This window comes from Prionailurus bengalensis, chromosome B2 (assembly GCF_016509475.1).
Source record: "Prionailurus bengalensis isolate Pbe53 chromosome B2, Fcat_Pben_1.1_paternal_pri, whole genome shotgun sequence".
In the NCBI taxonomy this organism is placed as follows: domain Eukaryota; kingdom Metazoa; phylum Chordata; class Mammalia; order Carnivora; family Felidae; genus Prionailurus; species Prionailurus bengalensis.
In genome coordinates, this window is record NC_057349.1 from 128,432,283 (window position 1) to 128,457,428 (window position 25,146).

Sequence of the window (25,146 nt, forward strand, 5' to 3'; positions counted from 1 at the left end):
AGAGTTATGGGTAATCAATCAGATTTTATCTGAAAAGTTCTCAAAGAGGTATCTGACCTGTGTTACCAAATATGCTTCTAACCTCAGTAACCTGATATATTCTAGCTTAGGATGTCGGCTCTCACTAGTATTTTGTTTTTAGGATGCATGGCTTCTGGTTTTTTTTCTAGTAAGAATTCTTAGTAGGAGTTTTATTTCAATATATTGCAGTTTTATTTTCAAATGAAATTTACCTAGCTATCAAGGCAGATTTAAAAACTTATTATTAACTAATTTTGTCAGTTATAATGTCATTTATGCCAAATAGTTGAACGATCTTGTTTTGTTCCATAGTTACCGTGACCTTGCCAACACATCTTTAGCCTACTGGGGGCCTCCTGACATCTCTAATTGTTCAAGTAAGTGAGCAATTTTTCTTCAGTTCTTAAAGGCAAAATGAAATGACTTCATCCTCTTTATCCTCTTCCGACATATTTTTCTGCTTTGTCATAGCCATTGTGATTAAAAGCTAAGCAAATGATTGTTTCACTTAAGGTAGAAAATTCTGTTTTTTCCTGTTTCTAACTTTCTGTTCTGTTTATTCTATCAGAGATTGAAAGTAATAAGACAGTTTTAGAGAAGACATAAAATATAAACTGATAGTTGTGTCAGTGTCTTATAGTTGTGTATTATTTTTAAACAGGAGGTATATACTTATTTTTTGTGATTCTGGGGACATTTCTCTTAGAACTGTATATGAAAATAGGTTCCTCCAAAGTTGAGACTATGAAGTGAAATATCATAATAGGTTTTAGATTCCTGAAATATTCAAAACTCTGTGTGTTGTTTTTCTGCCTTTTTTTTAGGGGAGGCAAATGAAGTAGCCAACCAGATTTTAAATTTAACTGGTGATGGGCAGACCCTAAGCTCAGCCAATATTACCAGCATTGTAGAGCAGGTCAAAAGGATTGTGAATAAAGAAGAAAACATTGATATAATGCTTGGCTCAACTTTAATGAATATATTTTCTAATATCTTAACCAGTCCAGACAGTGACTTGCTTGAGTCTTCTTCTGAGTAAGTGTTCTTTGATTCTTTTGGAGAGTAAAATGTATTGGATACATGTTATATAATTTCTCACTTATCTGAATGCTTGGTACCCAGCTTTCATAATTTATTTATTTTTTAAGTTTATTTGCTTTTGAGAGAGAAAACACATGTGCACGTGAGTTGCCAGAGGGGCAGAAAGAGAGGGAGGGAGAATCCCAAGCAGGCTCTGTGCTGATAGCGTGGAGCCCAATGTGGGGCTCGAACCCACGGACCCATGAGATCATAGCCTGAGCTGAAATCAAGAGTTGGGTGCTTAGTTGACTGAGCCACCTAGGTGCCCCTCAGCTTTCATAATTGAAATGTCCATAAGACCCATTTATATTTCTCAAGATAATTCACAAAGTGAACTTCAAAGTTCTCTATTTTCTTTTTTGAGAAATATAATCTACAAAATGATTAGGATTGTCCATCTGCCAAGATATATAAATAGCTGCAGGAAGACATAATCAATATTTTATTTTTCATCTGAAAGAATGTTTACTGGAATTAATTCACAAGATAAGCTTTATATATATTAGCTGATGTCACTTTGCAAAGGAGACACTTAGTGAACAATCCACTCACATCTATTTGGCATAACTTGGTGACTGTCAGTTCTGTCCTACAGACTGACATAGAAATGCTGTAGCTGTGTGATCGTTGTACTTTGGGAATGAAAATGCCAAGGGCAGGGTGATCTGTACCTGTTTTTACACAACTAGTTTTCATCCATTTATTTCATTTAATGTGTTAATATTTCTTCTGTTTCCTTCCTTTCAAACAAATTTCTTCAATGAAAATTTTATGTTTTTACAACGTACTTTCGAACTTACCTTATCTATGTAAAGATAGCAAACATTTTTTATAGTGTCTTAGAGTTTAAGAAATGCTTTCACACATTATTTTCTTTGATTCTCACTCAGTTATAAAGTAGAAAAGGTATTTTTATACGAGAAAAAAAGCCTAAGAGTTGAAAAACAGTATCTTTTTAGGATGATTTAATTGTTGGTATTTCTTAAAGCATAATATTTCTCCTGAGGATGCATTCATCACTATGATTCTGTGTTTTAACTGATGTTATTATGATTTGGGGTGTCAGTATTCATGTTAAGATCAGAAAATTTAAAGACAATTTTATTTAGTTTCTATTTTGTCCTACAAGTCACATGTGTACAAGTTTGTAAAACATGTTACTTAAGAGTGGTGTTGTCATTTCCTTAGAGCTTTAAAAACAATTGATGAATTGGCCTTCAAGATAGACCTAAATAGCACATCACGTGTGAATATTACAACTCGGAATTTGGCGCTTGGAGTATCGTCCCTGTCCCCAGGGACAAATGAAATTTCAAATTTTAGCATCGGTCTACCAAGCAATAATGAATCCTATTTCCAGGTAATGAGCCAATGGTTTCTTTAATTCTAATTAATTAGACAAACAAAGACTGATCTGATCACTTGCCAGTTTCTACTTCAAGATCTTGGGTGGTGGGGTGGCAGGCAGGTGGGTCAGAATGTTTGCTAAGGTTGTCGGTAGCAGTAACCACAGTTATTTGGACACCGAGATGTCCTTTCAGAACCTGGGTGACAGGGTGGTCAGCTTATGTTCTACCAGAGGTGACACTAGAAGGAAGGGTTAAACCACGACTGGGAACTGCCCTATTGAGAGTGGGGGGAGGGCATCAGTTCAGTCAGAAGAAAGGGCTGTATTAAGGCCCCAGGTGGGAAGAAGCTTCATGTATTCTCTTTGGCGGTGGTTGTCCAGCTGCATTGTATCCCCTGGAGGACTTGTCAAAACAGATTGCAGGGTCCCATCCCCAGAGATTCTAATTTAGTAGGTCCTGGGTGGATCTCCAGAGTTTGCACTCTGAACAATTTCTCAGGTATTGCTGATTCTGCTGGTCTTTGAACGAACTCTGAACTGGTTCATGAAGCCTGGGAATGGTAGGCAGTGATGAGGCTGGGCCGGAAAGCTGGGCCAGATTAGTGGAGAGCCTCTCTGACCTGTTGAAGCGACCTTTTAGCAAATATTTTTCAGGTTCCTACTGTGTGTGTGTGTGTGTGTGTGTGTGTGTGTGTGTGTGTGTGTGTTAGGGTCCTACTGTGTGTGTGGGCAAGTGAAATGTCACAACATCATCCTTGACATAGGAGAACACATTAAGGGGCATGCACTACTACTCAACTGCGGACATAAACCAAGATAAAATATTTTAAAATCTGGTTAAAAGGAAGATTCCTCAAGATTCTTCTTGAGAGTATGGGCTCTTTTGGATAATTCTGTTTCACATTTAAGGGTGAAAACTCGGTCAGCCTCAGTCTCATCCCATGTCCATTTGCGGGAAGATACTCTTTGGTCTGACCCGCGGGTTCAGGGAAAACGATATCCAAGAGTATTCACCAAACTTCAGCTGCTTCCTCTACCCAGAGATACTTATTCTCAGCAATCAGACAAACTAACTCCAATCTTTTTTTTTTTTTTGTAGTTATTTCACTACGTGTTTTGAGAAAAGCTCAAAATCTATTAAGTGTAACTCTAACTCATTTTTTAAAATGTTAACTGATTTGTAGACTTCTCATTTTGCCTTAGTTAAAATCAGTGCATCTTCCATTTTTCCACCTTTGCAAAACTCAGATGAGACCCAGGCCTTTGTCTGTAGCCATTCATTCAGGAGGGCAGTGCCTACAGTGGAGGTAAAGGGGAGCCCTGGCCCTGGCCAAGTGCTGTTCTCCTGCCTTGTTCAGTATGTGGGGTAGTTATCACTGTGATTTGTCATTAGTCAATCAGTGTATCTCTGTGTGTCACAGATGGATTTTGAGAGTGGACAAACCGATCCATTGGCTTCTGTAATTTTGCCTCCAAACTTACTTGAGAATTTAAGTCAAGAAGATTCTTTACTAGTTAAAAGAGCACAGTTTACTTTCTTCAATAAAACTGGACTTTTCCAGGTAAGGTTCATTAAATTGTTTTTTAATTGCAGATTGATTTTCTTTGCTCCAAAGGCAAAATAAAAGTTCGGGTACCTTGAAAATATATCAAGGGGCTTAAAAAAGTTAATATATCGTATCTTCAAAAATGAAACATTTTATCATAATTATTTAAACATTTTATTTCAGGTAATCATATGCTTATTTAACAGATGTGTTCATGTAGGGGTTTTTTTTCTTAAATAAATATTGGATTGAGACTTGCATGGCACAATTAGAAATGGAATTTGTGGAGGAGCTACTATTTATTATTCCTTGTGTTAAATATTTTATGCTCTCCAGCAATTTAGACCTTCAGAGTTAAAGAAATTGTGTGCCAAAGGAAAGGTTTGCTTTTTGTTTCCTTTTTTTTTTTTAATTCAGCAGGAAGCGCTGTTTACATAATGAGCAGCATTCTTGGCTTTAATCAGCTTTCCCATTAATATTTCAAGTGGCCTTTGGCCTTCACACATCCCCAGAGTCGAATGGCATTGTGCAGAGCACATATTGTCATTTTTATTGGCATCATTTCTAGATACTAGAAAGTTCCCTGCCAGCAAACACTGGTGACCTCTGGTTGCCTTTGAAAGTACAACCAGATCCAGAGAGTTTCACTGGGCCCTTTTTAAAAAATCAAAGTTATTTATTAAATTAAAGATACCAGCGTATATGAAACAATGCCATCTATGTAAGAGAAACTAGCCAAGTCTCAAGGCCAGTAGAATTGTTTCTAATTGTTATGTATAGAGGTGTGGAGGTGTAAGTTACAGGTAAGAAAAAGGAATACCATGAAATCATTTCCCAGAATTCTAAAATGTTAAGACTTTTTTTTTTAACGTTTTTTATTTATTTTTGAGACAGAGAGAGACAGAGCATGAACAGGGGAGGGGCAGAGAGAGAGGGAGACACAGATCGGAAACAGGCTCCAGGCTCTGAGCCATCAGCCCAGAGCCCGACGCGGGGCTCGAACCCACACACCGCGAGATCGTGACCTGGCTGAAGTCGGACGCTTAACCGACTGCGCCACCCAGGCGCCCCAAGACTTTTTTTTTTTAAAGGTTTTAGAAACAAACTATGTAAAATTTTTGAGTAGATTAAGAATGTAATTACTAATTACTCTGAAGGATTTAATAGTTGTGTACGCATAAAACTGCATTGGTTAAAATCACTTGAGGCTTATGACGTCACTTTTAAAAAAACAAAACAGAAATGCAGTAGGTGTCACAAAAAAGTCACGGGTAGCAGGGCTCTGTTCAGAGGAGAGGTTGCACCCAGTGGGAAGGATTTGGGTTAGAACTGTAAGAATCTGTTACTGTTTCATTTTGAGTCCGCCTTCTCCACGCTACCTTTCCCTTCTCCCTTGGCATCTCCCCATCAACGTATCATTAGGAAACAGATGCTTGGTTTTTAATATGAATGTATAGCAGAGTCAAAAAATGTTAAGGGTTCTGTGATACTTCCCTAACATAGTGAACAAGATATGCGTATTTTTTAAATAAAAGACAAGGTATCCACAAGCCATTGCCGACTTTATTGAGCGTGATCACGCTATACAGTATCCTGCATGCCTAGATTTTATTTGGCATGTAAGAAATCCTGTAATTATTCCCAAACAACTGATTTATAAGCTGCAATGGAGAAATGCAGGATGTTTGACAAGAATAACACAAGGGAAGAAGGAATAAGAGGTGATCTTGCCGAGAGAGACACTGTTGACCCCAGTCATTCTGTAGCACGGATTCACTGATTTGATTTCCTGACAACCTTGTCTCTGAAGGGGAAGCTATGGAGGATGGCAAGTGTACAAGCAGAGAAGGTAGAAGTTCTGGATGGGACCTTCACCCACCAGAATTACATTTAGTTCTAAGTTACTAAACACATCAGGCTATCGGCATGGATGTGAAATCCGAATTGTTAATTTTTGTTGTTGTTGTTGTTTTATTTTTCACACCATATTTCATTTATACTTCTGTAACAGCAAACAACTTCATGTAGTTTTCTAGGGCAGGGAAATGGTCTAATTGTTTCGTGGCTTTTTATGAGTTTATGTTATTTCTGGGTTCACATTGTTTCAGATGTTAACCGGCTGACATCAGTCACAGCAATCAAGAGTGAGGTTTTATGAACACTGCCTTACAGCATTGGCTCATAATGTTCCCTCAATGTATTTATTATAATAAGGGAAATAGCAAAGCTCTTTCAGGAAAGCCAGCAATTTAATCTTATAAACAGGATGTTCTATAATTGAAGATCTTAAATGTAAAAAGTGCTGACAGTTTGTGTGTTTTGGGGCACCAAAATCAAACAAAAGTGTACTGAATGATATAATACATTTTTGTTTTCTTTAAAAGGATGTAGAAACCAAGAAAGGCACCTTAGTGAGTTATGTGATGGCATGCAGTATTGGAAACATTACTATCCAGGGTTTGAAGGATCCTGTTCGGATTAAAATCAAACATACAAGAAACCAGGTAAGAAAATGCTACAAAGAACAGTGGAACAGAGGCAGACCATTTCAGAGAAGTGTGGGGCCTTTGTTTTTTTCTACATGGTAAGAATTTTATTCTGGTACTTTCTCAACGAGGCAGTTTTCCAAAAAAGGGGAGAACGGTTAATCAGGCGGTGCCGTAATGTCACAGTAAATGGTGGCAAATGGAGGGATTCATCCCCTTTAGGATTCAGACATGGGGAGAACAGGAGTGAAAAAAAGGGCCGTGCTTTTTAAGGAACAAACAGTGTATTACTTCGAGAAATTAGATACAGATGCAGTTGCACAATCCTGCCATTAAGGTTTGGTTTTGTTTTTTTTTTTTTTTGGTTTTTTTTTTTTTTTTAAGTCAGAAATTATTGCTACTGGGAAAGCAGAAGGGAAAGAGGGCAGAGTTAACTCATTTTTTTTGAGAGGTTAGCAGTTATCTGAAATCTTGGCAAACGTTGCTTTTTTGTTGTTGCTTCATTACCCTTCCTATCATGTTTATTCGATAAAATTATATGGGGTTTCTTTTGGTCCCAGGTGAGGCTAGGCACAGTCTTTCCCCTCTTTTACAGAGGGTCCCTCTCTTGATTCTGCTATTTGTTAGGCAAGGCAGGAAGCAGGCAGGCAGGAAGCTGGCTGATAAGGACTCAGGCTTGGAAGTTAAGTCATCGAAGAACTAGCCTTGCTTTGTCACTGGGCCCTCTGAGACCTCGCCGTTCTACCCTTTGGCGTCCCTTGTTTCAGTGCCTTCATCCATGAAGAATTTTTTTTTATTGTGGCAAAATATGCGTAAATCATATTTACTGTTTTAACCATTTGTAAGTGCTTTCACATTCATGATGCCATCCACTTCGGGAACTGCTCTGTGGTCCCCAGCTGAAACCGGCAGACCCTCGTGTAACAGCTTCCCTGCTCCCCTCCCCTGGGCCCCACACCCACCATCTTACTCTCCATCTCTGTGAATTTAACTACTCGAGGCAGCTCATGTAATTGTAATCATATAGTATCTGTCCTTTTGTGACTGGCTTATTTCATTTAACATAATATTTTCAAGGTTCATCCATTTCATACATTTTTAAGGAAGCATGTATCAGAATTTGCTTCCTTTTTAAAGCTGGATAATATTCCATTATATATTTATATAGAGAGAGACCTAAATACCTCTCTCTATATATATCTCCCACATTTTTTATCCATACATCATCCGCCCATGGGTACTTTGATTGCCTCCGTGTTGTGGCCATTGTGAGTAACGTTGCTGTGAACATGGATGTGCAAATATCTGTTTGAGTCCCTACTTTTAATTCTGGGCACATAATCTAGAATAATAAAGGAAAATTCTGGAGATGAAGTGAAATTGCAATGTAAAGAGATTTGATAAATGCCAAGAAAAGCTTTTTAGGACAGGACATATAGAGTAACCTTTAGATAAATGGAAGGCGTGCTTCCTTATGGGACTACGGTTGATTTGCAGTCAGTGTCTCGGGACAGGAGATCCTTCTGGACCGCCTGCCATTCTTAGGTGGTATTGGCATGACTAAACCTGGTCTATTTCTTTGCGAAAACCTCAGCATTTTGACTCCTTTCCCATATTCAAATCATAAGATTTTTCACTTATTTTAAACACAATTTCACATGTTTATTCTTATGTTAATATAGGCAGTGCCTCATCCCATCTGTGCCTTCTGGGATCTGAACAAAAATGGTGAGTTTTAAAATATTGGCTGTCTTAAGAACAACTGAATTTTAAACATTGTTCAACACCCCCATTTCCTTTCGTTCCATCCTAACCAGAGTGAGTCACCATGTAAGTATGATGGCAACTGGACTGCAAATCTTAGTGTAGGTAGCTTGGGAAGTGAACCTTAATTTCTGTAACTTTTTACTCATTGCAAGAAGAAATAAGTAAACTTGACTTTTTTTTTTAAACCAAACAACCTCTTTGATTTCCATTATTTATAAAATACACTATGTGTTTTTATTGCCTGTTTTTAAAAACTTTTTATAAAGTTTATTTATTTTTAGAAAGAGCATGAGCAGAATAGGGACAGAGAGACGTGGGGGGAGAGAGAATCCCAAGTAGGTTCCTCACTGTCAGCGCAGAGTCCCAGTGCGGGGCTCGACCCCACCTAAAGTGAGATCATGACCTGAGCCAAAAATCAAGAGTCGGACACTTAACTCACTGAGCCACCCAGGCGTCCCTTATTGCCATGTTTTGATGAATGTCGATATGAGCTCATTCTTGGAAGGACATCTCTAAAGAGACTATTTGATATGTATGAGGCATGCAGTTTAGAATCCAGCTTCCAGATCTCATATTACAGAGAGAGCGTACTAAAGGATTATAAATTTAGAAGTGGTTATATTACACACACACACACACACACACACACACACACACATAACTTGAAAGAAATGAACTCCTTCCAAAATGATGTTGGACAATTAAGAGAAAAAGGCAACAGTAACAGATGAGTTACTAGGTATAAGGTGTGGGGATCTCTTTGATGGGAAGGACAAGCTATGAACCTCCCACCTCTACCCCATAAGAGTCACCTTCCCTTGGGGATCTGCAGGGGGATTATCATGGCCACATCAAACCAGCCCCAGTACAGGCTGCTGCCTGGTAGAAATGGAGTCTGAAGGTGTCCAGACCCCTGTTTTTGATATGCCTTATCATACCTGGGAAGTTTTTTGTTGTTTGGTTTCTAGTTGCACAGTTTTGAGTAAGTCCTGATTTACTGGACACATAATTAAAAATGATATCACCTTGCAGTCTTAAGATATTCTTTAATTATATGAGTCGCTCATATTCTATATCCTGCCATAAAAGTCAGACAAGGTACGTTAAAGGCATTTATAATAAGTTGCCACCCTGCATGGTTGCTGTGTATGCAATAGTGTGTTACAAGAATGCAGACCTCTGTCCTCGTGTCTACAAAAGCAGAGGCGGATGCACAGAAACAAATGTTGATCTTCAGAGACTTCATTTGTATGTAATATGTTCAAAAGGGGATATTCTTTTCATGGAAGTTTATTTTGTAATACATACATTAAAACCTAAACTTGAATCAGACTTTTGCAGGACCCCAGAGGCACTTCAGTAGAACGCAGTTGCAAACCACAAGGATAAACTCTCCTGCCAACCCAGCACTAACCTTCCATGATTCCGGGAATCTAAATCATGCTAAGTATTGGCAGAATTAAGAGTAGTATCTGTTTTACTGCTAAACTTAAGGCAAAAGAGACTGAGGCATATTTTCCTGAAGAAGCTGATGTCTGTTATAGAAAAGGAACTGGCCTGCTATTATTTTCACACTGTTTGTGGACTTCCTTTTACAGAAGGTTCTGGATTTTGGAACACATCAGGATGTGTGGCACACAGAGGTTCAGATGAGAGCGAGACGGTCTGCTTATGTAACCACCTCACACACTTTGGAGTTCTGATGGTAGGGGAGGAATTTCTAAACTCATTTTGAAATGATATAATTTGGGAAGGCATGCTTCTTTTCATAAGTCAGCCTTTTTAGATGATGTGTTTGGGGAATTATTTCCTGATAATTGTAATCTGTGCCTTGAATCTTGCTAATTAGCAGAGATCACATATTTAAAATACGTAACAGTAATTATAGAAAAGAACCCTACCTTTTTTTTTCTATTGTATTAACAGTAATGATAAATCATCCTAGAAACAGAAAATCACCATGAGACCCTTGAATTAAGAGAGAAACAGAGTCGGGGAGACAGAGAGAGGAAAGGAGGAGGGAGAGAGAGGAAACAAGGGAGAAAGAGAAAATTTAAAGAAGAAGAAAATGTTGGTTTTACTAACATGGAAAAGAACTGTGAAAAGTTTTATAAAATATTGTTCTCGCGTTATCACTCATTATTTTGAATGTGACTTTATAGCAGGTACTGGGTTAGGTGATCCAGCGGTCACCCAAAATCATGCGCCTCCCAAGCCCTGCTGGAGAGCACAGCCTGTTAGGACAGACTAGGGACTAAGGCAACAGGGAGACCTCAGGCCTGCAAGAGAGTTGATGGGCATGACATGTCTCTTACCACTAGGCCCTCATACTTCTTTTTCCTTCCTTCCTTCCTTCCTTCTCTTCCGTGGCCCCGTTTTTATATCATTAGCCATCCCGTCCAACAGTTTTAAACCAAAATTAGATCACACTAACATGTTTTTTCTCATTCCACCAAATTTTTGAGAGCCACCCTATATGCAACAACTTATTTGAATTTTTCATCCACAGACTTAACACCTCTGCTTTATGTCTGATACACTTGTGCTCTTAGAGATAATTTTCTGGTGCAGAGCATTCCCTCCACACTAACAGAGCCACTGTTTCTGGTATCTGGTATAGTTCCAAAGGATCATTACCAAAGGATTTTTTAATGGTGATGGCAGCAGTGTGTGCTGAGTCAGTAAAGCTCTTTAAATTGGAATCACAATGGTTATGTTTCTCCCCTCCCTTAGGTCTCACCCCCACTTCCCACGGGACTGGGTGGGAGTGGTGAGGGGCTGTGGGGTGTGGCATTGGGCTCACGAACCCACTTGGCCTATGTACATGGCCACTGCCATATAGCAAGCCTACAAGTAATTTTCCAGACCGTCCACTGCATAAATGACCTGGGGGATAAAAACAAGGCCTTTAAAAAGGTGACAATCATAGCAAATCACTTTTTAACTTTTCCAAAATACAAATATTTTCTTTACTGCCGGAGCATGAAAATGAACAATTAAACTATGATATGTTTTCCCTGAGTAATAAAAACAAAAAAACACCCTCAGTTTTAACTGCCATGTTCTCCTTTCTCCAAAACTGACAGTTGACGTTCTCTTAGAAATCACTTACTTTGCATCATCCTCATTCAGGTATAAGCTTTAGCTTAATTCATTTAACTATTTGAACTGTGTACGTGTGCATGTACATGCACGTACGTGTGTGTATGAGCATGTGTGTTTGAGCATGACTGTGTATGTTGTAGGTATAAGTTAAATAGATAACAGTAATACAATTCACTTTACAGTGGTGACTTATATGTAACCAAAGTTTGGCTTACCATTTCTTTTCATGGTCAGTTTCTTCATCTATTGTTTGAATTTTACTGTGAATTTGTAATTGTGTCTTTTTCTGTTGCCATTTGATTAAATAATTAGTTTTACATATATGTGAATATATGCATTTTTTAGTACTATCCTTTCCACCTTGGCTGCTCTTATAAGATTATAAACTGCTGGAAGAAAAACTTTCCAGAATTTATCCTTCCTGGAAGTGTGCCCACATCCTTTCAGCTTTTCCAGACCACCAGGACTTTGTTAAGAGTCTTTCTTGATTTACAAACTCTTTATTAACTTGTGTAAGATATTCCCAGAGTCTAAATTGCCCTATGACACATTTACCATATGAGAAGTTAAAAAAAAATGCATCCCAGCCCCATAATTCTATCTTCTAATCTACTAACATATGATGGATTTACTGTCCCCTACTACATTTCTTTGTAGTTTAAGATTTAAGATTTTTCACATTAGTATATTTTCGTGTTGGCTAGTTCAGAGGAAAAAATATTCTCATATTCTTCATTCTCAGAAGTACAAAACAATGTCAGAGTTGTGTGTAAATGTATATTTAACTTACACTTTAAATTGTGGTTTCAATCGTGGCTTGCAAGTCTACTGCCTCACCTAGATGGGGGCCATAGGTTTTCAAGAGGTGATGACGAGTCACCTGAAGATTCCTCAAGACCATCTCTCTGTTTCATGAAATCCCGTGGTAACCAAAATGTCGATCAGGTGGCCTATCTGGTGAGTCCGCTGGCACCGACTTGAACCCCATCCCATGTGCCAGGGAAATCCCAGGTCCTCCCAGTGTTTGGAGAGAGTCCTTGGAGAGAAGGTCTGGGTGAGCCCCTTCTGACCCTGGGCCTCTGTGTCTGCTGAATTCGGCCACTGTGCATTTCTGGGAGCTACTGAAGTGCTGTTACCTGTTTTTTACTGCGTCAGTCAAACCTGAAACAATCCCACAACATCATGTCACATATACATACTCATATGTAGACACCACTTACTGGAGTCTTTGTGTGTGAGTAACAAATTTTATGGACATTTTGATGAAAATTAAAGAAAATTAACACATAGACTGAAAAGCCTATTAAAACAAACTTTCTTTTTCATAATTTAAGACCCCAAATTTCATATCCTGTTTGGAATATGGCCTTCTCCAAGAAGACTCCATTTTTTAACATGCTGCACATTGGAAGTATCTTTATCTTCCAACCAGGATTGAGTGAATGGTCTTAACTCAAGATTTATCCCTAACCCACTTCCCTATATAAGGAGGAAAATAAAGATTTCCCTACCAGGCCCAGATTTGTAAGTCTGCTTCTGCACAGTGAAATCAATACTTCATGTTAATATTCTAGGAAGTGTTTAATTCTTTCCATTCCACAGCCCCTAACACTTTAAACGGTGCCCTTTCAGGTCTACAGAGATTTAGATAAATAAATAAATAAATAAATAAATAAATAAATAAATAAATAAGTAAGTAAGTAAGTAAGTAAGTAAGTAACTAAGTAAGTAACTATGAACTAAAAATTTGTAATGCCTTCTCATTTATGAAAAAAAATAAAGACTACCTAACCCAGTACATACCAAGCTTTAAAATAACCATAGTTAAGATCCTCAGCACTAAGCTCAGAGGTACCTGACTCTTGGTGTCCACTGGCTGGACCCCCCCCCCCGCCCCGCACTGGACAAAAAGAACCCAATGTGTGCTGAGGGCGCACATTGGCCATGGTGGCCTCCATTTGTACTTGTGCCGCTAGCCCTGCAAATGTGAGGAAGGGGCCTGATCATTTGTTAGCCAAGGCAGTGACCTCCTCCCCAATTTCTGGTGGGCGACCAACCCGGTGGTTTTGCTCTTCATGCTATCCCGGTGTGCAAAGAGCTTCGATTACAAGGTAATGATAGAAAGCAACATGGAACTCTCTCAGTAATGCTATGCTTTGGTTTCATAGAATGATCTGTAAGAGTATAATAAACACAAGTTTCCATATTGATTTGCACTGTTTTTCCACCTAAGATTGAGCTAAGATTGTAAGTGCTAGCAATGAACTTTCTAGTAAAACACCATTCTCATGAAAAGAGATTCTTAACAGCTGTTTCCCGTGTCTTATATAGGACCTTCAAGGAACTGCCTCACAGATAGATGCAACAAACACCAAAGTTCTCACCTTCATCACTTATATTGGGTGTGGGATATCTGCCATTTTTTCAGCAGCAACTCTGCTGACATATGTTGCTTTTGAGTAAGTATTTTTTATCTGTCAAAACCCAGTGCTTAACTATCCTAAAATGTGAATAAGAAAATTGCCTTTGTTTTTAAAGACACTTACATACTTTTTGAATCGTGTGGAGTGGTTCAACTTTAATGTACAGGCTTCTCATAACATATATCATGCAACACAAATTTTCTAGCTATAGAACCTTGATTTATAATTACTGTATTTCTATGGAAAAATGCACTTAAACCTGGAAGAGTTTTTTTTTAAGTTTTTTGACGTTTATTTATTTTTGAGAGACCGAGCACGAGCAGGGGAGGGGCAGAGAGAGGGAGACACAGAATCCAAAGCAGGCTCCAGGCTCTGAGCTGTCAGCACAGAGCCCAACACGGGGCTCGAACTCACGAAATATGAGATCATGACCTGAGCTGAAGTTGGAAGCTTAACAGACTGAGCCACCCAGGCCCCCAAACCTGGAAGAACTGATCAACATATAAATAAAAATTGTATAAAGTGCTTTTTTACCTGGTAGAAGGTGAAAACTTGTGCTTCACAGATCTTATAAAAGTAGTCCTGAATCAGAAACTTGTTTTTTTTAAAAAAAAAAAAAAAAAAAAAAAAAAAAAAGGATCCCTACTTCATTAAAAATCAAGAAGCCTCCCAAAATTTTAGGGAAATTGTTTTTTTTAAACAAAAATCTCATTGTTATAACTAGAATTTTTCTTGAGTTAAAAAAAAATTCAATCTGTTGAAACTAATTGGAAATTTGGAAAACACTTAGAAACAGCTTTGAAATAAAATTAATATTAAAAAAAGTTATAATTTGCCAAATACTCATAAATATCTTTAAATACTCACAAGTCCCTTCCTCCCGGTGGGGCTGCATTGCAAAATGATGCTATGTAACCTATTACAGAGCTTTATAGAAGATATGAATTTACCACCTGTGCTTAAAAGATTATTCGTTCTCCTCTTCCTTTTTCCCCTTTGCAGGAAATTGCGAAGGGACTATCCCTCCAAGATCTTGATGAACCTGAGCACAGCCCTGCTGCTCCTGAATCTCCTCTTCCTCTTGGATGGCTGGATCACCTCGTTTCACGTGGAAGGCCTTTGCATGGCTGTCGCTGTCCTGCTCCATTTCTTCCTTCTTGCAACCTTTACCTGGATGGGGCTAGAAGCAATTCACATGTACATTGCCCTGGTTAAAGTATTTAACACTTACATTCGTCGATACATACTGAAGTTCTGCATCATTGGCTGGGGTAAGCCGCCTCAAAAGTTTTGGTTCTGTTTTTACTGTCACGGAAACTGCCAGGTTCTCAGAGGAAAATCCTATTTCAAAAGACTAGTGCTGCTAAAAGAAACTTCAAAATTGTGAATGATGAGGATTTGATATACACATCCCAAGGCAGGGATGGTATTTTTAATTATTTTTTAATTTTATTTTTTATTTTTCAAATTTTATATCCAAATTAGTTAGCATCTAGTGCAACAATGATTTCAGGAGTAGATTCCTTAGTGCCCCTGACCCATTTAGCCCATTCCCCCCTCCCACCACCCCTCCAACAACCCTCAGTTTGTTCTGCATATTAATGAGTTTCTTCTGTTTTGTCCCCCTCCGTGTTTTTATATTATTTTTGTTTCCCTTCCCTTATGTTCATCTGTTGTGTCTCTTAAAGTCCTCATATGAGTGAAGTCATATGATTTTTGTCTTTCTCTGACTAATTTCACTTAACCTAATACCCTCCAGTTCCATCCACGTAGTTGCAAATGGCTATTTTTAATTTTTTTAATGTTTGTTTATTTTTGAAAGAGAGAGAGAGACAGAACATGCATGCATGACTAGGGGAGGGATAAAGAGAGGGGAAGACACAGAATCTGAAGCAGGCTCCAGGCTCTGAGCTGTCAGCACAGAGCCTGACGTGGGGCTGGAACTCATGAACTGTGAGATCATGACCTGAGCCAAAGTCAGATGTTTAACCGACTGAGCCACCCAGGTGCCCCTTGTCTCTCTCTTTTTTATTTATTTATTTATATATTTTTTAATGCCAGAATGGTATTTAAAAAAACTGTGCAGCCATCCTTCTTTACTAAATTCAGGAGTAAAGGAAAAAAGCTTTAGCCTCCTGAGTCACCACAAACTTATTTCCTGTGACCAACGCCAGCCCACCCAAGTCTGAAGAAGCAACTGGCAGACAGTGGTGCCTTTCCATTATGTTTGAAAATATAAAGGCCAGCTCAGACTATCCTAGCTATCCTCACCCTCTAAACAAATGCCCGTGTTTTGGAACCAGTGAGAGAAGGTTATTTTTGTGTGTGCAACCAGAATACTAGCCAGAATTCTTGACTTGAACTTCTTAACATGATTCCTCAGCTAGGCATGGATGGTAGCATTAGCCTGTTTGGAATCTTCTAGATGGATTCCTTTCTTTATCTGGCCTCTTATCAGAGCAAGCATTTAGAGCCTTTTTTTTTTTTTTTTTTGGCAGCTGTCGATATAGAAGTATAGGACATTTCCAAGGTGCTGCCACCATTCTCAGAGGCACTAAAAGCATTTTTCAGGGAATTAGGGTGGTGTGGCCTTCCCCAATGAAATATACATGAAAATGTGTATTTGCTTCAGGATTCAGAATAAACCAGATTTTGGCTCTCTCTTGAGTGCCAGTAGACAAACAGAATACTTAAATATCTGTCATTTAAGAGTGGGTTTTAATTGTTGCCCGTTACAGTTGGATGTTTGGTGTGAAACAACCAAAGAGGGAATTTTATTGTTGTTTTGAATCAAGTTGTCAGTTTGAAAACATTTGTTTCTGTGATGTGGAGGGTTTTCTTTCTCTTCTTTTTTCCCCCTTGCCATTATCAGTCACATCAAACAGTTCCAGATGCTTCAGAAAAGTCACTTATGTCATGGTCTTTCTGTAACAGGTCTGCCTGCCTTAATCGTGTCCATTGTTCTCGCAAGCAAAAACCAAAATGAGGTCTATGGAAAAGAAAGTTATGGAAAAGAACAAGGCGATGAATTGTAAGTAATAAAAACTTGTTGGGAATTTGTTTGTGGTGAGTACATATCCTTTGCTTCCTAAAGTTTAGTACAAGTTTCCAGGCCAGTAGTGAGCCTCGTATTTTGGAAGGTTGGAATGCATTTGCACGCCTTAGCTGAGGTCTCTGTTGTCTCGCAGCTGTTCAGCTGGGTGCCCTGTCCTGTGAGCTGCTTTTCCATGGTGACCTGTGCTCTGTCACCTGGGAGACTGACAAGGAAGTCTGTTATATGCTCTGCTAGGCTCAGAAGACCCATTCTCTTTGAGGAGATTCTGTAAGGCTCCCTTTCCTTAAACTCGCACACATCTTCAAGAAAATCAAATCAGTGTTTGTATTTGGAAAATTCCCTTCACACTGTGGGATCGTTGAGGCCAAGATTTGCATATTGTTCATGTCTGGCAGTTCTCTCATACTTTATCTAGCCAATAAGAGGTCCTCAATAAATATCTGTTGATTGAATGAATTATTGATGCACGAAGAGCTTACTCCTGAGATGAGGCCTGTGAGGCCACATTTCTATGCACATTTCATGCATGGATAACTCGTTCATATCCAGTCAGTGTCCAATCTGTGCCCCGTTCCCTCATGGACTTCTTTCTCTTATCTTTCCAAAGCAGCACTCAAAAGACCCCACAAGAACTAGCAGAAAATAAAGGATCCAGGTCAGGCATTTCAGGATCCTAAGGGGGGACTTCTGTATGTGAAGGAATATTAGCTCCAGAGATAAGCAGCATCATTTGAGGGATTTTTATAATAAGATATATTAAAAGTAGAAGTCAATGCATCAGTTCCTAAACAAGGGAATTTTGCAAGTATGTTAGTCAAGTCTCACAGGACTTTAAAGCACATTTAGTAAGTTGCTGTGCCATCAACGGCTGTCATTTATCGAGCATTTATTCTATGCCAAGAATCACGTTAGGTTCTGGGATTCAAGCTTGCTCAAGATAGCCTTTGCCTTCGTGGCAGTAATGTGCTGGTGTGGGACACATAACCCAGAATGGTAGCCATTTACTTGAGAATTTTAAGTTGAATTTAATTGCTTTAAATAAATGATCCAATTTCTGAGGCACCTAAGAACTTTGATAGTGTTAATTAGGAATGGGGGCATCTGCAGATTGTGGTGTTTGTCGACTTTACTCATAGGACACTTTATATAAGTATGTTTTTTTTTTAATTTTTCTTAATGTTTATTTTTGAGAAAGAGAGACAGAGCATGAATGGGGGAAGAGAGGGAGAGGGAGACACAGAATCTGAAGCAGGCTTCAGACTCTGAACTGTCAGCACAGAGCCTGATGCGGAGCTTGAACCCACAAACCGTGAGCTCATGACCTGAGCTGACATCAGACACTTAACTGACTGAGCCACCCAGGTCCCTAGATGAAAGCAATTTAACACACATGGTATAGTTTTTAAATTACTTTCATCTCAGTGTGCCTGGGATGGCTCAGTCGGTTAAGCATCTGACTCTGGATGTCAGCTCAGGTCATGATCTCATGGTTCGTGACTTCAAGCCCCACATTGGGCTGTGCACAGTTAGTGGGATTCTCTCTCTCTCTCTCTCTCTCCCCTTCCCCCCACCCTTCCACTGCTCCTTCTTTCTCTCTCTCTCAAAATAAATAAATGTAAATAAAAAATAAATTGCTTTCATCTATTTTCTGATCTATATATACCATTCTGAATATCAAGTATATTCCTCCTCATCTCATAAAGATGTAATTGGTGTAGACTTTTTAACCGTTCATGAGAAGCGTCCCTGTGGGAATATCACAGTTCTCCAATCAGGTCTTGCCTCAACTAGGCTAATTGTGCTTACAGGAATTATTCTGCAGCAGTGATGGAATCCATGATCATGTGTGTCTTAAGTAGGAACTGGCTCTTTCCACATGACAAGAGATGTAGAAGTAGGCAACAGCCAGCACCGGTTTCATGACTGAAAATGTCAGGGCCAGCGATTCTGCAGTGACCTTGGCCTTTGCCTCAGAGATGTAAAGGGAGAGCTGCAGCTCCAGACCTTGCATTCATGTTGGAAGCAGAAAGAACAAAGGAGGGCCTTGCCAATTCAGTTTATTGAGCATAGCTCTCCCAAAAATCCCGTAGCAGATTTTGCTTCCATATCCTTTTGTAGAACAAATGTCCACATGGCCACCACTTAAGTGCAAAAGCGATTGAGAAAATGAGTACTTAAATTTCCCACTCTCGGAATGCAGTCACATAAGAGAAAGGGGGGCTAGGCATGGTTTTGAGGGAGCCAAGAGTGTCTTCACATAAAGTCAGAATTCAAGATGCTACTTCATTTTCTTTTTTAACCGTTGATTTAAATAACTAGATATTAAGATGATGGCTATCTAAAACAACCCCCCCCCCCAAAAAAAAACCAGACAAACAAAAAAACCGTGTAAACATCAAAAAAGAAACTGCGGCCCGAGAAAATGAAATGACTGTCTAAAGACACCGAGAAAGGCCCAGCTGTGAAATCTGCAGAAGTCCAAACTAAGCCAGGAGAAGTCTTAGGTAAACAGAACATGGTAATAAATCTTTTTCTTTCTTCTTTCTTCTTCTTCTCCAAGCTGTTGGATTCAGGATCCAGTCATATTTTATGTGACCTGTGCTGGGTATTTTGGAGTCATGTTTTTCCTGAATGTTGCCATGTTCATCGTGGTCATGGTGCAAATCTGCGGGAGAAACGGCAAAAGAAGCAACCGGACCCTGCGCGAAGAGGTTTTAAGGAACTTGCGCAGTGTGGTCAGCCTGACGTTTCTGCTGGGCATGACGTGGGGTTTTGCTTTCTTTGCCTGGGGACCCTTAAATGTCCCTTTTATGTACCTCTTCTCCATCTTCAATTCATTACAAGGTAAGGTATATGGTACCTTGGTGATATCTGCATTCTAATGTTATCGTGTTTGCAAGCAGTTTCTCTGTGGGACTGATGCCGTGCTAAGTGTCCACTGCATTGTTCCAGGTGATGAACACAGTCCCAGGTACAGGGCACTCATTAAAAGGATCTTGAATTTTTTGCGGTGATGTGTATCCCAACCACTTGGAACAGTGCCTGACGGATAGTAAGCGCTCAATAAATCTACATGATTATATGACTAAGTGGGGGGTGTAAAGGGAGGCACAGACAACGTTATCTTCTTCACAGTTTCGCTTAGTATCCATGTAGATGTAACATGGCCCCAAAGAACTTGTAGAATCTATGCAGGGACAGAGCAATTCACCTTGATTCCTTGGCTCCTTGGATTTCAAAATAAATACCAATAGTCTAGTTCAGAAATGCTCATTTTCTTATGAGATAGAGCAGTTAGTTCAACAATTTTGCAAACATTTGCCAATGGCCTTCTTTGTACAGAAGTCAAAGGCTTCCTTCAAGGAGCTTCCTGTCATGCTTCTGATTCCATAACACATACCCGAGTATACTCTATGAGGACTCCAGCGTTTAAACTTAAGTAAATATAAGTCATGGTTTTTGAAAGCTGAGTGACATTAAGATATTGGATGTCCCTTGGGTCATTGATAGGCTCCCTGATGTTTAGAAGCACGGTGAGGCCCACACTACAAAAGGAAGGAGGTGGCAAAGCCTGAGATTTTTGAGTAGGGCAGTACTACAGGCTTACCAGCAGCACCTGGCCATGCCCTGGTAGGTGTGGGGGGAAGGAGGGCTAAGGAGAGCTGCGCTGATCTGAGCTAGGGTGGACAGCATGGGAGGATGCAGGCTTGCTCATCAAACTCCCCAAACGAGATGTCTGGGCAGCTTCTCCCCTACAGGTGCGTTCTAAGAAAAGCTGGTATTTACCAGCAGGGGAGTGTTTACCGTTTCGTATCGTACTATCGTATCGTATCGATACTTCGCTCTGCCTCCTAGTTTTCCCACCAGCTCGTGAGCTCCTGAAAAACAAATCAAAACAAAAATCTGTCATGAAGCAGGTGCTCAGTGATTGTTTGTTAAATGAATAAATGGATTGCTGGATGAAGAAAGGGGGGAGCAGCTTTGGAGATGGCTTAAATCCAACCTGAGACTCTTCTGGCATAAAGAGGCATTAGTTCAGCAAATTTTATTCAGGTTCACTGTCCCATAATAGAGGAAATATGTGGGCTCATTATCTTTAGTAAATAGAATAATCAGCCTGGAACACCCCTCCTAAAGATGGAAACTGGATAGGTAGCATTATGAACACATCTTCATTAGGATCTAGCTTTGTAAAGTGAGCATTCCCCTAGTTAATCTCTTCTATAATATACAACTTAAAGTGCCTAGATAAATATTGACAGAAATGTCCATTAACATTAGAAATTCCATGGTTTTATGTTTCGGGCCCATTAATCTGCCAGCCCAACCTTGTTTTTGCTTTTAGAATTTCCTGGCAGTTTCAGTAACCTTCAACAGCTACAGTTGTCTGTTCAGCTCTGTTTCCATTAATGAGAATTGGGATGTTTTATTTTTCCCAGGATAGGTCTCCTGTCAGGAGGGAAAAATGTTCTAAACCATCGTCAAGTCACAGTTCTGCATGAATCGCTAACTTTTAAGACTGATGTTAAAATTACATAAAATCAGAACAGATTTCTGTACATCCCAGTGACATTAAAAACACTTCCTGAAAAGGAAATTTACATTAAAACACTGTGGTCCAGAGCACACGAGCCCACCAACAATTGCTTACTGGCCAGGTCTGTACAAAAACTTGTCAGGACGCTACAGAAAGTCACTTGATGGTTTTTATTTGAGTCACTTTCTGAACCGTCTAAGGGAGGCTTGGCTGTTGTTGAAAGTATATGCTTTATTCAAAGATGCATATAGAACCTAGGCAGTCTAGAGAAACAATTCAGTGAACTCAGTAGTACTTAGGCAAACTACTTTGTCTTTTTTATTCTTTCTGATATTTTTTTTTTATTCCGGCAAAAAAACCAAAACCAAAAACAAACAAACAAAAACCTTGACACGATCCCACTTGTCTCACGGAGTTTCTGTTCTAGTAGGAAAGACCGACATTAATCAGATAGTCACCATATGAAATGTAGCTGGTGGTGTTGGGAGCACATGACAGAAGCCGTGGTGTCTAAGCTGGAATCTGAAGGACCGGCAGGGATGAATGAGGTGGAGGTGCATGTAGAAACGGAGAAGGGATGATTCCGGGTGGAGGACACTCCGTGTGCAAAAAACCTGCTATCATTAGTGATTATAGTGTATGCCCCAGGAATTAAAAGAAAGTTCCTATAACCAGAGAACCAAGAATGAGCTGTAGAGTGACAGAGTGATGTGCATGACACAAAAGGGAGCCTGGGGCTGGACCATAAGGCCCTATATTTTGATCTGTCTAAGACCAGTGGAAAGTCTTTGAAATCTTTTAGGTATGGAATGACATGATCAGATGTGCATTGTATAAAGATGAAGCTGAACCTATGGAGAAGGGATTAGAACGGCCCAGCAGTGGCTGTATGGCAAGCAGAGAAGAGGCTATTCCAATGGTCCGGGTGAGACAAGGCAGTGAAGTATTTTAGACTGCAGTGGGGATGGGGGAGCTGGAAATACATGAACGGAGTCAAGAGAAATTTTGGAAGTATGCTGCCCCAGGACACTCATCACTGGTTTGCTCATTAAAGTAAACTCTTGGGTGCCTGAGTGGCTCAGTCAGTTAAGTGTCTGACTCTTGGTTTAGGCTCAGGTCACGATCTCACGGTTTTGTGAGTTCGAGCCCCACATTGACCTCCACGCTGACAGTACGGAGCCTGCTTGGGATTCTCTGTCTCTCCCTTTCTCTCGCCCCTCCTCCACTTGTGCTCTCTCTGTCTCTCTCAAAATAAATAGATAAACTTAAAAAAAAATTATTTTTTTAGAATGGTCAGGATGAGTGGTCTTCTTGCTTAATGCGATATTCTAGCTAACTGAAGCCTATCGTTATTAGACTCAGCAGTGGCCAAAGATGTGGAGTGTAATACAATATTATGAAAATTAAGTTTATGCCAAACAGATTTTAATCTCAGATGTAGCTTGTAATGAAACATCTGAAAATCGGACCCCTCACCTTTTAGTGTTCTAGAGATCCTGTGTGCAGGAATGACAGGTGTCCAAGCTGGGTCTGTAGTCAGATCGGGGCATCTGTGTCACATGAGTGGCTTTGGCGAACAGGTTTCTTTCCATTTTTGTGTATGTCTTCAAAACTTTGGTTCAAACATGCTAAAAATCCATTTTATCTTTCAGGACTCTTGGAAATAAATGCATGTATGGATGTGAGGGTGCCCAAACACACATATACATGTATGATCATATGGGTGCTTACATAAATTTACATAGCCTACATATTAAAAGGTTATACATGCTTTATTTTTATATTTTATTTTAAGGGTCAGTTTTAATATGTATTTTTGTTATTATATGAATTTTTAATTTTTTATGTACATTTACAGCCATACAACTTAACTGCCAAAAATGGTGGTATCAGAGAATTATTATAATCTGTGTGTCATAGCTTAAATTTTACCTACTTGAATAAGCAAATGAAATCATGACTTGAATCCAGCTTAAGCCTAAGTCTATTATTTTCTAATTTTTCACAGTACATTGCTTTGTTCTTTTTATTTTTTCTTCTTCACTTGAGTAAGTTATATTTTAATCAGTCCACTGATTTTTTTTCTCTTAAGATGAAAAGATAACTGTGTCTTCTCTTGCCATGGTGGGGTTGCATATCTGTTCTTACTGTCTTTGCTGCTTTCACCAGATAAACTGGCAGATCACTGCACTTGAAATTTTAATTTTTTTCTGAAGAATACAACTTGAGAAAATGGTATGGTGTACAAATTGCTATTTAAACGGGAACAGATGTTTGACAAAAGTATATCATAATTCACATGCCTGAGAACATTAGCCTACACTTCAGGAAATACAATGTAACTCATTTTAAAGAAGTAAAAGGCAGTTCCCTGATTGTTGAGAAGGTCTTGGCCAGAGTCCCCTTGGGCACCTCTGTCCCTTAACCATATTGACATACTTGTAGGATTAGATTATTGTCTGTGATTAAATAAGTGCACATAGTTGCTTATAATAAAAGCAATAGAGGTTCCTGGGTGGCTCAGTCGGGTGAGCATCCAACTCTTGATTTCAGCTCAGATCATGATCTCACAGTCCTGAGATCAAGCCTCACATTGGGCTCTGCACTGGGCATGGAGTCTGCTTAAGATTCTCTCTACCCCTCTCCCTCTGCTTTGTCCCTCCCCCAGTTGCACATGTACATCTCTCTCAAAAACAAAATTTAAAAAAAAATTTAAGTGATAAACAATGGGGCGCCTGGGTGGCTCAGTCAGTTAAGAAGCTGATTCCTGATTTAGGCTTAGGTCACCATCTCATAGTTTGTGAGTTTGAGTCCCATGTTGGGCTCTGCACTGACAGTGCAGAGCCTGCTTGGGGTCCTCTTTCTCTCTGTCTGCCCCTCCCCTATTTGTGCTCTGTCTCTCAAAAAATTAAAAAAAAAATTAAGTGATAAACAATATTCAGACTGTATGTTTTTTTTCATTAACTATACCAAAATATTTGATACTATCAACTAGATTAGGTTTTTTCAACACACAGGGAAGTTTAACACTCCTGGCAAGTTTATCAAGATCTGAAATTAGTCCCATAACAAGAACTTGGTCTTCAATTTTCCTTTTCCAAGCATGTGAATTCAACAATATTGATTGCTGGTCTTGGGCACAATCAGCCCATCTTTTATAATTCTGAAAATAGAAGCTGCCATTGCGAACACACAAGGTTATTATCAGTTTACTCAGAGATAATGTTTGCCATTAATTTGAAAATATGAAGATACCCAGAGCAACAGAAATAATTTATATTTTCACAGTTGCATTATGGCTTACAAAAAAACTCTCACACAACATCCATGATTTGATGTAATTCTTAAAACAAGCGTAGAAAGTCTGTACCCAAGAAAGAGGGTATTGTCTCCATTTTATAGATGAAGAAACAGGCTCAGAAGAGTTCATGACTCCCCTAAGATCAGTTGGAATCGACAACGTAGTATTTATAACATAGCATATTACATATTAGGGGATAAAGCATAAGAAAAATAAATCACTGCCCTTTCAGTTTTTTGTTTCAAAGTTTCTAGTGAGTATCTGTATCCATTGAGAAAAACCATTAGTAATTACATGTTTAATGAGTAAATGCTAATTTACTCTTACCCTTATTCAGAAAAAAAACAATTTAGGGACATATATTTGTTAGTATTATTTTAACCTTATTGGTAAGCTAAGAAAATTAAATCAAATTAAGGGTCAGGAGCCTCCTGACTGTTAAACTGTGCTGTAATCATATGTGCAACATTAGGAAA

The 25,146-nt window shown here is 39.1% G+C and overlaps 1 protein-coding gene across 5 annotated transcripts in view; it reads left to right on the plus strand.

Annotated features, from left to right (window-relative positions):
* ADGRG6 (adhesion G protein-coupled receptor G6) overlaps positions 1–25,146 on the plus strand; it is a 139,331-nt gene that overhangs the window by 97,468 nt on the left and 16,717 nt on the right. For 4 of the 5 annotated variants that reach the window (XM_043592479.1, XM_043592483.1, XM_043592482.1 and 1 more), the window contains 11 exons: positions 334–398; positions 846–1,056; positions 2,290–2,461; positions 3,871–4,011; positions 6,381–6,500; positions 8,165–8,210; positions 9,848–9,954; positions 13,686–13,813; positions 14,780–15,048; positions 16,712–16,808; positions 19,393–19,676. In XM_043592479.1, coding sequence (XP_043448414.1) covers positions 334–398; positions 846–1,056; positions 2,290–2,461; positions 3,871–4,011; positions 6,381–6,500; positions 8,165–8,210; positions 9,848–9,954; positions 13,686–13,813; positions 14,780–15,048; positions 16,712–16,808; positions 19,393–19,676 — 1,640 coding nt within the window. The remainder of the gene's footprint in view (positions 1–333; positions 399–845; positions 1,057–2,289; positions 2,462–3,870; positions 4,012–6,380; positions 6,501–8,164; positions 8,211–9,847; positions 9,955–13,685; positions 13,814–14,779; positions 15,049–16,711; positions 16,809–19,392; positions 19,677–25,146) is intronic. The other variant, XM_043592481.1, reaches the window with a different exon arrangement.